At 36.5% G+C, this 18,400-nt stretch overlaps 1 protein-coding gene across 1 annotated transcript in view; it reads right to left on the reverse strand.

The window, feature by feature from the left end:
• Positions 1–387: 387 nt before the first annotated feature.
• The window catches only part of LOC137242796 (bilin-binding protein-like), a 60,383-nt gene continuing 42,370 nt past the window's right edge, over positions 388–18,400 (reverse strand). The window contains exons 2-5 of the mRNA XM_067770048.1: positions 4,582–4,693; positions 4,338–4,468; positions 1,294–1,373; positions 388–1,229 (exon numbers count right to left, since the gene is read on the reverse strand). Coding sequence (XP_067626149.1) covers positions 1,138–1,229; positions 1,294–1,373; positions 4,338–4,468; positions 4,582–4,693 — 415 coding nt within the window. The 3' untranslated portion in view covers positions 388–1,137. The remainder of the gene's footprint in view (positions 1,230–1,293; positions 1,374–4,337; positions 4,469–4,581; positions 4,694–18,400) is intronic.

Here is an 18,400-nt window from a genome sequence, read left to right on the forward strand (position 1 = left end):
GGTTATAGTCCGATATCGTTCATTTTAAATAGCGATCTGAGATGAGTGCCCAGGAATCTACATACCAAATTTCATCAAGATAGCTCAAAATTTACTCAAGTTATCGTGTTAACGGACGGACGGACGGACGGACGGACGGACGGACGGACGGACGGACGGACGGACATGGCTCAATCAAATTTTTTTTCGATCCTGATTATTTTGATATATGGAAGTCTATATCTATCTCGATTCCTTTATATATGTACAACCAACCGTTATCCAATCAAACTTAATATACTCTGTGAGCTCTGCTCAACTGAGTATAAAAATTATGATAGATTTCTTAAATAAAATTTAAACAAAAATAAGTAAACAAAATTTTTTATTCCATACATTGCTCGTCACTATGGACTCATTCATCCTATTTGACGTCCTCACGGATCGGCCAGATCAACTAGACATTGGGATACATTTTAAAATACATGTCCTCTATGTGAGAGAGTCGTACAAGTGTGTGCTCCTATATCTTCTTTACTGCCTTTATGGCATAGAGAATGAGAATAAGTCGGCAGAAATAACTTTTAGTAAAATAAGACATTGTCCAAAAAACTTAAGATTCGAAAAGTTTTTCACTGGTACTGATTTTCCACCAATAAGAAAACCGCTTGTATTTATAGTTATATCAGTCAAATGATCTTGCAGACATTTCGCATTCGGTGACGAACATCCATAATAGGGACCTGGGGGTGAATTCCCTAACTGTGAAAAACTGAGAAATGTACACTTATTTAAAACTCATTTGCACACAAAATTTACACTTTAAATTACCATGCGATTCTTTGTTTGGCTGAATAAGCGCTGAATGTAAAAGTCATATATCAGTGAGAAAATGTTTATCAAACGCCTTGAAAGGAAACGAAGTTATTCTGCAACAGTGCGTAGGAGTTTTGAACGTTACAATATTGTAGACTGGCTGTCGAGTTTTTATCGGTGAGTTTTCTTGTTCACAGTTTTGCTTTACAGAATCAGAATTTCAAAGTTTACACAATTTCTTGCGTAAACTTTAAAACACACAGATAGTGAATATGAAGTGAAATGGTCTGGCGGCGTTCGCACATAGACACAAATTGAAATGCTTACTCAAAACAAAAATTACTAACCGTTGTATCGACGCGATGGTAAATTTTGGCAGAAATAGGTGATAAGATACTTGCTGTAATCAACACTTAGAACTTTGAAAATAAAAGCTGCAAAGTATAAATAAAAGTTATAGTTTAAATTTCTTAGAAATATATGGTTATAATAACATACGATCTCTTCCAGAATATTGTATTTGAACTTGTCCATCCTGACCGAATGTAACTGTTCCAGTGGTTACGTGTATAACGTCGCTAATAAATGTGAAAAAATATGTTAAACTGCTGTGTATATTTTCAAAGTAAACAACAAAAAGAGTATATGAAGGCTACTGCGAGCTGAGAGAGAAAGCGAGACGCCTTTGCAGGAGAAAAAAAGCATAGACAGAAAGGCATGAGTCTGAGGCATGTGCTGTTAGTCATCAGGAATGACGCCTGCAAATTTTGGCAAAAAAATTCGACAACAGACGAAAGGTTCTTAGTCCGGGGAAAAATACTGTCAGAATGGAATCGATGACCTTTTAACCGATGTTCAGAGAATACTTAGATTTTGTAGGGAACACTTCTCTGACCTCCCAAATGGAGACAGCGATGTACCTATCGCCCAATTAAGATGATGACTTTGTGCCCGCAATTGATGAATTTATGGAATTTATGTTCCTCTACCCTACTATGTCGAAAAAGGATATCAATAACAAGATTAAATAAAATAATTAAAAAAAAAATTTAGTTAAACGGGTTTATTGAAAACAATACTTACATGAAGTAATAATAATACGAAAAGCTAGAAAATAATTAGATAGGTCCTAGATACAAGTCATCACACTCCTCATTAATCTAGGGCGTTGATCAGACAATTAAATAAAAGCGTTGGGCGCGTAAAATTTCTAAAAATGTGAGGCGTAGCATAACCTGTTTAAAGGTCAATTGGTCTTATATATGATTATCAATAGAAATTTGACGCGTCCAATGCTTTTATTTAATTGTCTGATCAACGCCCTAGATTGATTAGGAGTGGGATGAATAGCACCTAGAACCTACCTAATTATTTTCTAGCTTTTAGCATTATTATTACTTCATGTAAGTATTGTTTTCAATAAAACCGTTTAACTTAAATTTTCTTTTTTTATTATTTTATTTTCAAGTTTTTAGTCTTTATTTAATTGCCTATTATTTCTCATTCTTTTTAGTTCATTTAGTGACTCATTATTACAAGGAATCTTTCCTGACAATTTGTTACAATCTAAGTCCTCAATACATAATCCTTCCAAAGACTTTACTCGACTCTGCGACACGTAGGCTTGTCCCTCCTCCAACTTCAAAATATTTTGATGTCACTTCTACCGGACTGTATGTAATATTTGTTCCAAATATGAGCCAAATCGGACATCATAGGTCGCTTTCTGTTCATGTATGTAATATGTGTTCCAAATATGAGCCAAATTGGACCACAAATACGATTTTTTTGAATGTCTCGCTCCTTGCGGCGATTTTGTTTTCATACGTCGCTTTCTATTCATGTATGTAATATGTGTTTTAAATATGAGCCAAATTGGACCGCAAATACGATTTTTTTTAAATATTTCGATCCATGCGCCATCTATCGGAGTTTTTTTTCATATTGTTGCATTGTCATCGGGTTCTGAACTATATTCCAAGTTTGTAGCTTATCGGGAAGTTACTTAAATTTTAATAACAAAATTCATTCACAACGGCCGTGCAGCCCTGCATACTGTCAAGTCAACCTAAATAAAACCGTTTAAAAACAACAAGACCGCGGGCGCTGATGGCTTTCCTTCGTATATTTTGAAACACGGCGATGAGGAGTTGATAAAAGGCGCATGTTTAAGGCTTTGTGCGACATACCATCGGATGGGCGAAATATGTATGATCGGACTATAATGTATGTCTGACGTTTGGTACCGAAGTGTACTTTGGCCAGTTTACATACGCCAAATCTTGGAAAAAAGTCGCGAAAAAAGAATTGACACACATTACCTCTTCTTCAATTTTAAAACCGCCTTCGACTGCTTGAAAACGTTATGTCTAGTATTGCCATTTTAGCTTTTTTCAAGCAATATTTAGCTTTTTTTCCTGGTTTATGGCATATATCCACCTAGAGCTTTAACTGAGAAGATTATTAAATCTCATATTTTAACCTGCACTGTCTCCACTATAATTTTATTTAACGTTTTATTCATATTGAGATAACTATAATGTGGGCCACATATACAGATTCAACTTTTTCGAAGTTTTTCAGCAACAATTCAAGTTTTCGAATGAAATACATACATTTTCACATGTTTAACAAAGCAAAAACATATCTGAATATCATACTTTGATACATATTTTATTTTACTCACGTTTGGCAATAAAAATCTAAACTTGAAAATCTTAAAAAAACAGCTGTCATCCATGACTTTGAAAACTGCTCCTACCTTAAATATTTTTCTATCAAAAAATTACATAACATGATTTTCAGGTTGCCATACCAGAAATATAGTAATAATTGAACAAATGATTGAAGATTTAACTGAAATCTTCTGCCTTTCGAGATTTAATTTTATATGATAAAACATGCTAGACTTAACGTTAACTCTTTTCAAATGCCTAAATATCTAATAAAGCTCTAAATATGGTATTACGCTTATAAATTTTTATTTGGCCTTTTTTAGCTTTTTATTTTTGTCAATTTCTCTAAAAGATATGGCAACACTGGTCTGGTCTGCATTTGGTTTCCCCGCAAAATTTATATGGTTGTGCAAAATGATGTTGAGCAACAACTTCAGCTTTGCTATAATCGGGAAGGACAGCGGCTCAAAACTAAACGAAATTTCAGATTGGGCGGCTCTCTCCGCTGGAAGGACCAGATGGAAAACGATTTAAATTCCTTTGTGTTAAAATTGCCACCCATCAGTCAAATGAAGCATCGACTGATTGAATTCCACGCGCAGAACTCATTTGTAGCGATGACGTGTTTTCAAATACCACTAAATTAGACCATAGATATATCCTGCGGAGATATGACTAAACTGAGAACAAAATACTATAACCTAACGCAGAAAAAAGTTCTGAACCCTTAAAGCATATGGGGACAACATGATTTAATCTCATCGTCCTCAAAGCAGCTTCAACACGAAGAGGTTTTGAGTATTCGTCAGATCCCTAAGCAATATTTTCGGAACCCTAATCACCAGGACTGTATGTAAAAATACTTACTCTCTATTTCTTATTTCGAAGGTTTGTACTGTATGTTCACTGTTAGTTCCAATATTGTAATCGGTTCTCTGGCAGCGGAAACCGTCTTCGAAACTTCTTAATTGCATAAACCAGCGACCTTGGTAATTTAACTAATTAAAACATAAGCTTTTAATGTTAAAGTCTATGCATAGTACTATAAAATTGGCCTAGCTTTGTAGAGCTGACACTTAAGTTATTTATGTATATAGAACTTAATACTCACCCATTCTGATTCCACGTTTGACAAACCGGTCATATATGGACACACACCTGGTCTTTCAACTCCGGCCACCAAGCATGCTGATGTCAAAAAAATTAAAATTGATAAAGGGGGACTGAAAAAAATTTATTTAATTAAAAAATTATATTATATTGTTAAAAGAGACTTGGTGGGATAAGTATATTATTTTATTGCATTTTATTTTATTTTGCTTTTGATTTTATACATTTTTATAACTTTCATGAAAATGAAATGGTATATTAACTTTTTCACGAATCTGAAAATTGTAAGTTTGTCGCTGCGCTTCAAGAATACCCTTACCGTAAAATCCGTCAATTCACAACTCGTCAAATCACAGCTCATCAATCAGCAAAACACAACCCCGCTACCATATGAGTAAAATTTTATGTTTTGAAATTCTTGTATGTATCTAATTTCGAATTCTCTCAATTTATCTTACTTTTAATTTCGAAAGCTCTCAATGCGCTCACTTGCATATATGTGTTTGTAATACATAATATTTCTGCATAATAAGAGTTGTAAGTTGATCAGTTTCAAATTCTATATACTTTTAAATGACTTTGTATGTATCTATTTAGACATACTTTTTCGAACATTGTATTATATCAGCCCAATTCTAAACGAAAATTCCGTGCGAGTTTTTTCCCTTCTCCCATTCCTCGTATTCTAAATAAAAATTCCTTGTGAGTTTTTTCACTTCTCCCTTTCCTCCTATTCTGAACAATGTTCGAAAAAGCGGAGAAAAGTAGGTATTATGAATGTGAGGGAGAGGGAGATTTCTCTACCATTTCATAGGAGTTTTTTCACTAGTTAAATTAAAGGGAATGCATCAAAATAGTTAAAGGAAATTGGTTCTTTTAAGAAAGAACACTTATTTGTACAAACTTGTGCTAAAATATGTATTTACATTCTACCCCAATATTCTCACTGTTAATACAACAACAACAACAACAACCACAATATTTATTTTAAGTCGAAAAGAATATCATAAGCAACGGTAGAGCTCTTGGTATACATATTTGATGCAGCTATCCAGAAATTGTGCAAGGATTTTTTAATAAGGCTTAAATAGATTTTGAAATATGAAGAAGTAGGAATTCAACTCAACTTGGCCGCCAGAAAATTGCTTTGCTGAACGAAAGCAGGCAACTCCGGCAGATTTGTGTTATGCGGCCGTCTTCTTCTTATGTTCCGCTGTTGATGTTGCTGTGGAACCAATTCATTACTAATTTCAGTGAATACCACATGAAATGCAATTAATACTGTGCATTGTTTATATTTTATTCCTCAATTTCCAACAAATTTGCAACAATAATTAAACTTTTCAATCTTTTAAACAAAATAAGAAATGTGCAACGAAATTTCAATTGACAAAACAGCTGACTTCGAAAATTCGAAATTCCTGTTCCCCAATTATTGTTCTCCCTAGGAGAACAGAATTGGAGGAATTTTTCCGCGGGAATAAAAAAATCCGCGAGAACAAAATTCCGCGAGAATATTTAGAATTGGTCTGTATAACTTTTCTTCGCAAATATTCTTGTCATTCGATTCATAGTGTACCTATACAAGTGTGTCAACTAAGCGATAAATGTCAAAACTACAAACAGCCTCGCTCACCTGATGCAAATCTCAGGTCTAGAGTTGCATATTTGGTACGTAAGAGTACTTCAAGCTGAGTTGCATTTGATATTTTAATAAAACTTTGTAGTATTTACAGATGAAATAGTTTCATATATTTCCGCGGAAATAAGAATACTAGAAGATTTGTAGTCTGCAACAATGCGGAAACATACGGAAAGCAAAATTTATTTAAATTAGAGTTAAAATATAAAGCGCCACACGTGTAACATGGACAAATTTCACTTTTAAGGCTGTTTACACAAAATGGTGCTGCAAGTGTAAACAAATCAAACTCTTATATGACACTACTTTATTTTCTATGTATTTTTCTTGTATTTTCTGTAATATTTTTTGTCGAGGGAGCCAATAAGGTTTCAGTATTGGTGTAAGTGTGTGAACTATATTTGAAAAAACTAACGAAATACAAGAAAATACAACGTAGTTCATTAAAAACAAACAAGCCAGTTTGTATTTCGATAGGGTTTTTTGACATTAGGCCGTTTTTTATTTATTTTTTCTAACAAATGAAAATTTTGTTTTTAGTTTCAAAATTTTGTGCATAAAAACAATTAAATTGTAAATTGTGTGTGCAAATGAGTTTTCAATAAGTGTACATTTTTCAGTTTTTCAAAGTTAAGGAATTGACCTCCAGATTCTTGTGTTACACAAATTTAGTGATCTTGCGTACAGAAATTCAAATTAAAAAGTTTTTCACAATAATTTGAAAAACTCTACGTTTTCTCTGCCTTTTACACTTAAAGGTTTAACCCTCCGTAATAAATTAAACATTTAATGAAAATCAATAACTCTGAACTGAATACTTTTCGCCATGATATGAAATTAAAATGCTGTGGAACAGAAGCAACACTTTTGTGACTACATAAACCCTGTTTCAATCTTTTGCGTCTCTGCACAGAACCCTAAATGACCGTTGTCAACCGAAACAACAATGGCAACCTAGATTTTCCCGTTATGCTCACTTAAGCGAGTGCCTGTCAGAAAGAAGTCAACACACTTGTACTTGCAAAATATTTTGAATATAAAGATATTGCATGTGCGAACTTCGGTGGAAAGCAGCGGAGCGTAACAAAATTCTAGTAGCTCACTTTCACCACACCAAAAACTTTAACACAATTTTTAACATAATTTAAGCACAGAAATACACTGATTGGAGTTTTAGTGAGTAAAAGTTAAAATTCTGAACACATTAGCTGAATAAAAAGTGTACAAATAATTATTAAATAACAAATACAGACAGTGGTAGTTTAACAAATTCTGCTGTGGTAAGTGGTGAATGTGACCTACTAGAATTTTGTGAAGCTTGCCTCACACGATTTTTCGTCTATGCAATGTCTCTATATTACATCGTTTCTGGTACTTGTACACTATGCAGCAAAGCTAGCTGCTTTAAATATTTGTGAATATCAGTAAAGATTCACCCAATTTCGAATTCTCTCAATTTATGTTACTTTTAATTTCGAAAGCTCTCAATGTGCTCAGTTGCATATATGTGTTTGTTATACATAATATTTCTACATAATCAGAGTTGTAAGTTGATCAGTTTCAAATTCTATATCCCTGCAAAAATCGCGAGTAACTCCATGCATGTATGTATGGAGTACTCGCTATGGACCAACCGAGTGCTCCAAAATTAACCACACTTCATACAAAAAATATGGTCCAATTAACATTGCGATGTCCTAGGACTGGACCATATACTCCAGCTCCGCAATACATCAGAGTAATCCATGGAGTATCCACAGTCCAATAAACATCGTTTAGTGATTCCAATCGTTAAGAACGAGCAAACATCGGCTTAAAATATGTTCGTGTAGAAACATGAGTTGGTCCATTGCTGCATTACAGTGGAGTATAATGGTAAGTACTCTAGTGGAACACATGATCCAACGATTTTTGCAGGGATACGTTTAAATGACTTTGTATGTATCTATTTAGACATACTTTTTCGAACCTTGCATTATATAATTTTTCTTCGCGTATATTCTTGTCATTCAATTTGTAGCAAGCGCAAGGGACGACCAATTTTTGAACGCGTCAAAAGGCTTGAATAAAATCATTTCATTACAAAAAGCGCATACCAATAATAAATAGAAAGTATTTATATTGAACAAATATTTGTTTATAAGCAAGATTCAAATCGTCGTCTACTTTATTTCGCCTACAAAGTCCTTAAAGGAAAGCAAATAGACTGCACCGCCCTTTTACTGTATGAACTGTCTTAAATATTTTGTTATCCTTATGTATTGTTCTATCGTCACATATATGTACGTACATATGTTACAGTCTACTGGTTTTATTGAAAAATGGAAATTGTCCCCTAAACATGAATACATACATATGTCAAAATGTCTCGATTTTTCGCATAGGTACATAAATTTGATTTCATAACTGTTCAATTATATTTATTTGTAAACCGCAATGTTAATCGCTATAACTCTTGCATACAAAGTCGCTATGAATTTGATGAGCGTTTAGTCGTCGATGAAGAATTGGAGCGAACCACACTGCGGTAAGTACTGCTCTTTAGCTTGTTAAATGTTAAGCATATTTGTAATAGTTTCCTTTTAATATGTAGAAATAAACCCACAAAACACCTGCAAATAAATTAATACGTGGAGTTAAATTCGTAAATCGCAATCGACAACAGATTTTTATTTCACATCGACGACACAGACTTAGTGGGTGGTAGACCGCAATGATTAGGATGAAGAGCTGAGTTGATTTAGCCATGTCCGCCTGTCCGTTTGTTTATTTTATGGAAACTATTCCCTCAATTTTTGAGATATCTTGAGGTGACCGTCAGACATTTGTCGGAACCGGCCGAATCGGACAACTAGGGTAGAAGGGGGAGGCTTCGACATGAGGGAGGCTTCGAATTTTTCAAATCTGACCGCCGTTATTCCTTCTAGCTTTTTTACTTAGCAAGTAATATTTTACAGCCATCAAGGTGCCAAATATCTACAAAATAAAGTTCCCTGAAAAGATCATCAACGAAGACAAAATGAAAAAAGCCTGGAGATAAAACAAAAAAAAAAAAAAGAAACACCATCATGTGCTGCTCGGAAATATAACTTGAAGCGGACGACACTAATCTCTTGAAGTTCAAAAGAGCAAGCAAATCTGGGAACTGTTAAAGGTTTTCAGTCGAAGTTTTCTTCCAATCAAGTACTTACAGCTGCCCAGGAAAAATAATTAACGGCTTACTTCAAGAAATGTTCAAATATTCATCTTGGATTGACGTATGACTTGGCTAGACGATTCGTTTTTGTTTTTGTTTTTGTTTTTATGTTCTCTGACAAAACAAATTTCTTTTACACTGGTGTAGTCGTAGAAGTTGAAAATTCGACGTGCGTCGCGAAATTCCTCAGACGTCAAAGTAAACCCCAATATTTCTATGAACCGATTGTAGAAGACAGACACTTGGTTTCAAAGCAGGATATCATACGTATATTGCCCACACCTGAACATCCACCAGGAACTTCACGCGCGCAAAGCAAGTTTATTTTTAACTTCGATTTTTCAAATTTAGATGTTTATTAAAAGTACAGTATACTTTATTTTATGCTTACATTTTTTATGTTTTTGTTCGAAAAATTTGTTACTGTATTGAAATAAATAACATCAAATATGAATTAAAAATCGTATTTAGAGTTTTTTCCAACATCCTTTTTTTATTTTGCTGGTTAAATTGCTATATTTGATAAATGTCGAAACCTCCCACCCAATGTGGAAGCCACCCAGATGACTGACCAAGCCTCCCTGAAAAAGGGAGGTTTCGTCATATTTTTTGTTTTTGGTTATTTGATTATAACTTTAAAAAAAAGCAAGTGGAATATTAACCACAAATCCGAAGTGTCATAAACATACATGACATCAGTAATTATGAAAGGAGTTATCTATTTCTCATTCTAGTTTCTCTAAAAAAATAATTTTCTCTTAACCTGTCGAAGCCTCCCACTCTACCCTATAGCATATATCCTCCATACAACCGATTTTTCCGAAAAACCTGTTTTTTTGTGATATCTTCCTCAATTTATCAGATTGAAGCTTCAAACTTCACCATATGGTTTCGTATATTGCACATATTGTTGTCTGAAAAAATTGATCAAAATGGTAGTATCTATCTATCTATCTATATATATAAAATTCAAATTATGTATGTATGTATGTATTTAAGTATAGATCCAGTTGCGTCCTAAACGGATCGACCGATCACAACCAAAGTTGCACAACCCACTAGAAACCTTCCAAAGATGGTCATAGGCTAAAAATAATATCGATATATAAAAGGGAAGTGGCACCTCCCATGCAAAATGAATATTTGGTACTGCATAATTCTGAAGGATGAATACCTTGAACCTAGAATATTGAAATTCAGTAAGGAGTTATACGAGATCAATCCCTAACACCGCCAAGAAAATGTGGGGTGGGGGAGAAGGGAATTTTTCATTCTACATATCTCTGGATGTAGTAATGGTAGGATAATGAAAATTTGTAAGGAGCTATATGAGGTTAAGTCCTAACACCTCCAGTAAAATGTGGAATTGGGAAAAGGGGGCGTGGCACCTTCTTAAAATGGTATTTTTCAGAACTATGGCTGCCGTACAAACTTAGGTTATTATAACAACTAAAGATGGACTACAGAGTTGTTTGGCTGTTATCCTTTTGGATGATATGGCGATTCGCGATAAATTCATTATGGGTTTGGAGGCTGGCCCAGCAAAAGACAAAATATTCCTAGAAAATGAAAGCACCCTCACATTGAAAAAGGCAATAAGCATCGCTAACGCATCACATTATATTCGGCAGCAGTATGAGGTCAAAAGGGAAGTTGAAGACAGCAGTGAACAGCTACATTATAACCAAAGTCAAATGAAGGTCAGGCGGAGAAGTGAAGACTCGAAAAAGCAGCAAAAAGAAGACAGCGACAACGTAAAACGCAGTGGCGCTCGAAGTCAACAGCAGCGGAGGCGGAAGAACAATGACCATCAGTGCAGTGTGTGTGGGAGCGTGGGCCATAGCGCTAGTGTGTGTAAGTTTAAAAGTTACAAGTGTCATAAATGTCAGCGAAGAGGGCATATTAAGAAAATGTGCAAAGCAGGCAGAATAAATTTTTTGACAGAGTCGGAAGAAGAGTTACCTCTCTTTAATATATCATGCAATAAGCAGGGGCCAATTTGTTTTGATGTGCTTTTAAATAATATTCGCTTAAACATGCAATTGGACACTGGGTCAGAATATAGCGTGATTTCTTTCGCAACTTTTCGTAAATATTTTAATGCCGCAGAACTTAAAAAGACAAATATAATTTTTAAATCGTATAATGGTACGCGGATTGTTCCTAAGGGAGAATGTGATATGCTGGTGAAATTTAATGGCTCGTGTAAATGGCTACCAGTTGTTGTTATTGAGAATGGTGGCCCGCCCTTGTTGGGAAGAAATTTTGTGAATCAGTTCGGCATAAGTATTCAAAACGTTAACTTTTTATCCAAACAGAACAATATTGCCGATTATGTATTCAAAAAGTTTCACTCTTTGTTCGATGGCACATTAGGGTGTTTCAAAAAACAACAGGTAGAGCTTGCACTAGAAAAAAGTGCAACTCCTAAGTTTTGTAAACCTCGCCCCGTCCCTATAGCAATAAGGGAAAAAGTGGACAGGGAAATCGCAAAGCTGGTTAAGCTTGATGTGTTAGAACCTGTAGAGTATTGTGAATGGGGCACGCCTATTGTGCCAGTGTTGAAAAAGTCAGGCGATGTAAGGATTTGTGGCGATTTTAAGGTCACCCTCAACCCCTACCTTAAGGTTGAAAAATACCCTCTACCCCGAATCGAGGATTTGTTTTCAAAGCTGCATGGGGGAAAATAATTCACAAAGCTTGACTTGTCCATGGCTTACCAACAAATAGAGCTGAAGCCATCTGCGAGACCGTTGACAAAAATTTCCACTACCAAGGGGTTATACCAATATAAGCGATTAATATATGGACTTGCATCAGCACCAGCGTTGTTCCAAAGAATTATGGAAACCCTTTTATCAGGGCTAGAAGGTGTAGTGGTATTTTTAGATGATATATTGATTACCGCCCCTAGTAGGACTCTCCATCTACAACGGCTAGAAAAGGTGTTAACTATTTTGCAGGAGTCGGGTTTCAAGCTGGCAAAAGGCAAATGTTCATTTTTAAATTCTTCATTGTGTTATTTGGGCCATATTATCGACCAAAATGGTTTACACACGAACCCTGAAAAGGTTAAGGCTATTGACGGTATGGGCAATCCGTCCAACGTCAAAGAAATCCAAGCGTTTTTGGGAGTAGTAAACTTTTATAGGAAATTTATCCCTAATATGTCAGCTGTAGCTAGCCCATTGTACGAGCTGCTTAAAAATAACAAAAAGTTTATTTGGACAACAGAATGCTCAAAATCGATTAGTGTGCTTAAGGAAGCCTTAAAGTCCGACAGGTGCTTAGGTCATTTTAGTCCGAAATTGAAGACAAGGCTAACCGTAGATGCAAGTCCGATTGGATTAGGAGCAGTTTTGTCGCAAATCCATCCTAGTGGAATTGAACGGCCGCTCGAATATGCGTCTAGGAAGTTGTCAAACGCGGAACAGAAGTATTCGCAGTTGGACAAGGAAGCGGCAGCAATTTTGTTTGGGGTGAAAAAATTTCACCATTATTTGTACGGTAGATCATTCGATCTGGTGACGGATAATAAACCCTTACACTATATTTTGGGGCCAAAAAAGGTATTCCGCAGACTGCGGCCAATAGGTTGCAAAGGATAGCGCTGACATTGTCAGCATACGATTTTAATATTAGTTGTGTTAAATCTGAGGAAAACGTTGCTGATTTCTTTTCAAGGTACCCTAGTGAAACTGTTTGCGAAAATTTTATGTTGCAAGAAATGCAAAACGGTGTTTACATGAATTATGTCTCTGAACGAGGTATTCCGGTATTAGACTTTAACATCATCCAGAAAGAGACTATGTCGGATCCAATCTTAAAAAGAGTTAAAGAATACATCAATTCGCAATGGCCAAATAAATGCAGTGAGGTAGAGTTAAATCCATATTTCCTTCGTAGGTTCGAGCTCTCAGAGGAAAATGAGTGTTTGTATTGGGGTTATAGAATTATAGTTCCTCATTCGCTACAAAGTAAAATAGTAAAGTATTTGCATAGTTCTCACATGGGTATAAGTAAAACCAAGTCAATAGCCAGAGAGTGTTGTTGGTGGCCTTGCCAAACTGTCGACATTGAAAAAGAAATTAAATCTTGCACCAGTTGCCTAATGACACGTTCAAACCCCCGAAGCAAAAGTTGATTCCCTGGGACTGGCCAGAACAACCCTGGGATAGAATCCATATAGACTTTTTTGGGCCAATGATGAGTCGTTGGTGTTTGGTAGTGGTGGATAGTCACAGCAAGTGGGTCGAGTGTGTAGATATGGGCACAAACACAACTAGTAGCAACACAATAACAAAATTGCGAGATATTTTTGCTCGCTTCGGTCTTCCACGAACGGTTGTCTCGGATAACGGCACAGCGTTTGTGTCCAGAGAATTTCAAGATTTTTTAACCAATAATGGTATTAAGCATGTCACAACCCCTGTAGGCTATCCGGCTACCAATGGACAGGCGGAAAATATGGTGAAAAGTATAAAAAATGCGCTAAGGAGAATTTTGTTTGGAAAAAGTTGCGTACGATTCAATGAAGCATTAGCACGATATCTTTTTGACTACCGCAATACAAAGCACATCACAACGGGTTCGTCACCTGCTGAATTGATGTTTGGTAGGCAGCTACGAAATAGATTTGACCTAATTAATCCCAAGAAGAAGACTTGTAAAATAGAGTTAAGACAAATAGATAAAAAGGTAAAGAAACAACAGAAAGATCAGCAGCACTATTACAAGGGGAAAAAGAATTATGATTTTGAGCTAAACGAAGTAGTGTTAACAAAGGACTACTCAGTCGCTGGGCGCGTTTGTTGGGTGAGAGCGAAAGTAGTAAAAAAAATTGGTAAACAAACGTACTATGTTCAGTTAAAATAAAAAAATGTAAGGCGCGATAACCTCCGAAGAGATCTAAGGCCGAGCTTCTCTTCCAATTTGCGTCGTGCTCCTCTTGATTTTCCCTACAAATTGGCCGGACGGGACCTACATGTTTTTATGCCGACTCCGAACGGCATCTGCAAGGCAGATGAGTTTTCACTGAGAGCTTTTCATGGCAGAAATACACCCGGAGCGCTTGCCAAACACTGCCGAGGGGCGACCCCGCTTAGAAAAATTTTCTTATAATTGAAAAACCTTATTTCTAAAATTTTGATGTTGCTTTGCCCGGGAGTTGAACCCAGGGCATACGGTGTGATAGGCGGAGCACGCTACCATCACACCACGGTGGCCGCCTATGTTCAGTTAGAAGAAAAAAATAAAACGTGGAAGCGGCATGCCAATCAAATGTTAAAAATTGTTGATAGAACTAATGAAGAGTTTGAAGAGGAGGGATACGTTCCAACTACATTAAAGAACACAGAAAGATTAAAATTCTCAAATGAAAAAGAAATTGCCGCAGAGCCTGAAATTGTAGAGAATAATGAGAATAGGCAAAAGGAAAATTCTGTAACTAACGATGACACTAGAACACATAGCTATAATTTAAGAAGCAACCCTAATAGAACTAAGTCATAAATTTTGTAAAGATTAAACGACTAAAAACTAAGAGGGGGGGATAGTTGTGGTAACTTGCATTAAAGCCGATGAGAGATTTCTCTTATATACTTACAACGGTTTCTATGCGCTATATACACACTGTAGACTGCAGCTTCAATGCACTGTCACTGTACTCAAGTTTTCAGTCGTTCATTCTCCTTCGCCTTGTCGGTACCTGTTTGCGTAAATAAATACAATCCACTACATAACGCGTGTTTTAATTATAACAGGTTATTATAACAACTAAAGATGGACTACAGAGTTGTTTGTCTGTTATCCTTTTGGATGTTTAGTAATCTACCGCCGTTAAATTTTTTTGTTAATTTCAGTCTATCCGCACCTTCCATCTATATATATATTGTTACGAATATTAGCAACACTAAGAGGTACTGTCATCTCTAAGCCGATGCTAAGCAGTGACTTGTATGCATATCCATAAATCAATCATTATGTATCTACATAAATGAATCGATCACTATGTCTACAGATATGTACGTAGACGCAGCGGAGAAGCAACGCACAACCACATGCATACATCTGAGATCCTCCCGAAAGAATGCAATGAGATAAGCTTTAAACGTAGTTATAGCTGAGTAATTTTATAGCCGATAACTAACTAGTAAATTCTAGAACAGAACCGCCTAGAAATGTCAACTTGGAAACCAAAAACTATTAAAGCAGCAACAGTTGAGGCACGACAATCAGTTTGGTTTAAGCAAGCTATTAGTTGCGAAGAATAAGTGTTATTGTGAAGTACTATAATAAAGGCAATTTTTGCATTACTTAATATTGGAGTTATTTATTCAACAGTTTAGCAATTCGAACGTTAGCAGAAGATTTGGAATAAGCGGAATTGCAGTAAATTCGTTACAATTGGTGTCAGAAGAGGAATTGTTGAAGACTTCGAATACAACTTGGACATGACAAAGTTAAGTGAATTGAAGATCCCGCAACTGAAGAAGGAGTTGGAGAGCCGTGGATTGAATACAACCGGCATTAAACTCGAACTTCAGGCACGAATACGAGCGGCAATGGAATTAGAAGGAATTGATGTGGAAGAGTATGACTTTCATCTTGATGGCGATGAGACAACAAAATTGGAGGAGAAAAATGAAACACCGCAGACAATGGCGGACGCAGACCTGAGCATGATATTGGCTGCAATATCGTCACAAATATCTACCAGCATGTCATTACAATTGGAATCACAGGAGACACGTATAACATCCAAGATTGAAACTCAAAAGACATATATAGCATCCCAACTGGAATCACAGGAGGAACGTATTTCAGAAATGACCTCAGAAGCGCAAGAAGCACGTATATCTGAAATGTCGGCAGAAATTTTGGAACAGGTATCATCAAAACTGGAAGCGCAGGATGCAAAAGTGGCTCAATTTCAGGCAGAAGTAGGTGATCTAAAAGGTCGTATGGAGCAATTACAACTAAATCGCCCAGCTGTTTCAGCAAGTAAAAACACCATCCTTTGACGGTTATGTTCCTTTCCAGGTCTTTAAGCTACCGTTTGAGAAGACCGCAACAGCGAACAACTGGAATGCTGAAGATAAAGATGCAGCTCTATTCGTAGCGTTGAAGGGGCCAGCAGCCGAAATCCTACAAACGATTCCCGGAGGAGAGCGAACAGCTATGAAGCATTGATGGCTGCTGTCGAGAGACGTTATGGAACTGAGCATAGGAGACAGATATACCAAATGGAGTTACTGAACGGCTTCCAGAGGCCCGGTGAAACATTGCAAGAGTTTGTGTCGGATGTTGTAAGGCTGGCACATTTAGCGAATGCGGTTCGCAAATTGGTAGAAAATCGAGCAGTCTTATCGTCAGAGGGAATGTGGATGGCAAGGAACGTGTACTGACTGTAAATACGGGCGCATCTCATTCCTTAATCCGATCTGACTTGGTCAACAGGAGAGTAAAACTGTTACCTGGAGCAAGGTTGCGTACGGTCACTGGCGAGTATAACCAAGTCCAAGGAGAATTGGTATGTGTTGGATGTGCGTGTATTAATTGCAAAGGTCATGATTAAACACAAATTCATTGTGGCGGAGATTGTTGATGAAGTCATATTGGGAGTGGACTTCTTAGTTGACCATGACATCAGGATCGATATGCGGCGAAAGATTATACGCTATAAGAACCAGGATATATACCATTTAACTTTAGTTTGGAGAAACGGTTCAGCAGTAATCGGGTAATGGTAGAGACAAAGACCACGAAAGTCAAAGGTAAAGGTTGATGGATCGAATGGGCCAAATAAAGCGAAATCAAAAGTACCTGCGAGAGAAACTCTGGCATTGACAAACCAAAGGGACGCCCAAAAACGAAGGAAAAAATTTCCCAGAAAGAATGCGAGAGTAGTTTCAAGCACTACTGTTGTGAAACGTGGGAACGATAATGATTATGCTAAGCCAATCCGTCAAGCGCATGCTCTAAGAAGTAGTTCATTGGCCAAACAACAGAGTGTGAGGGAACGGCCCAGGGTAATGAGTAGTAAGATGAAACACAGGTACGACAAGAAAAATAATTCGGAAGGTTTCTGGGAGGGAGATTTGTTACTGCTATACAACCCTCACCGACGGAAAGGTGTTCCATCCATATTTTGGTGCAGTTGGGAAGGCCCGTACAGAGTTGTGAAGAGGATCAGTGATGTCATCTACCGCATACAAACAATTGGGAAACCACGAAATAGAAGAGTGGTTCATTTGGAGATGTTAGCCGCGTTTAGATCAGGAAAATTTTCTGGTAGGGACGAATAAGCGGAATTGCAGTAAATTCGTTACAATATAAAGTTAAAAGTATGAATGTTTGTATGTAGGTATAAATCGGGTTGCGTCCTAAACTGATCGGCCGATCACAACTAAATTTGTACAACCCACTAGAAACCTTCCAAGGATGGTCATAGGCTAAACATAACTTCAATATAAACAAGTAAAGGTGCCTCAGTTCGGGTGTAACCGAATATTAAGCAAAATTCTCCTTTTCGCTAAGACATAGCTTATTATTTTCGTCTAGGGCCCTTTTGAAAATCTTTTATATAAAAGTTGGCGTGGTCCTTAAACGATCTCGTCCATTTTTTCTAAAAATATTTCCTGCTATAGGGAAAATTTGTGTACCCAGTTTTATTACGATCCGATAATTTTTCTTCGAGTTATGGCTCCCGAAACATAGAAAATTGCTTAGTCATAAAAGAGGCGGTGCCACGCCCATTTTTTAAACTTGATGTTTTTCCCATTTATTTTTATAAATCCACTTGGGTAATGAAATACCTTTGATATAAAGATCTTTTTTGCAAAGATATAGCTTATTTTATTCGTCCACGACCCTTTTAAAAATCTTTTATATAAAAGTGGACGTGGTCCTTAACCGATTTCGTAAATTTTTAGTCAAAGCATTCCTTATAGTAAAGGCAGCCGAATTTTGTTACGATAGGTT

This window comes from Eurosta solidaginis, chromosome 2 (genome assembly GCF_040869045.1).
Source record: "Eurosta solidaginis isolate ZX-2024a chromosome 2, ASM4086904v1, whole genome shotgun sequence".
Taxonomy (NCBI): domain Eukaryota; kingdom Metazoa; phylum Arthropoda; class Insecta; order Diptera; family Tephritidae; genus Eurosta; species Eurosta solidaginis.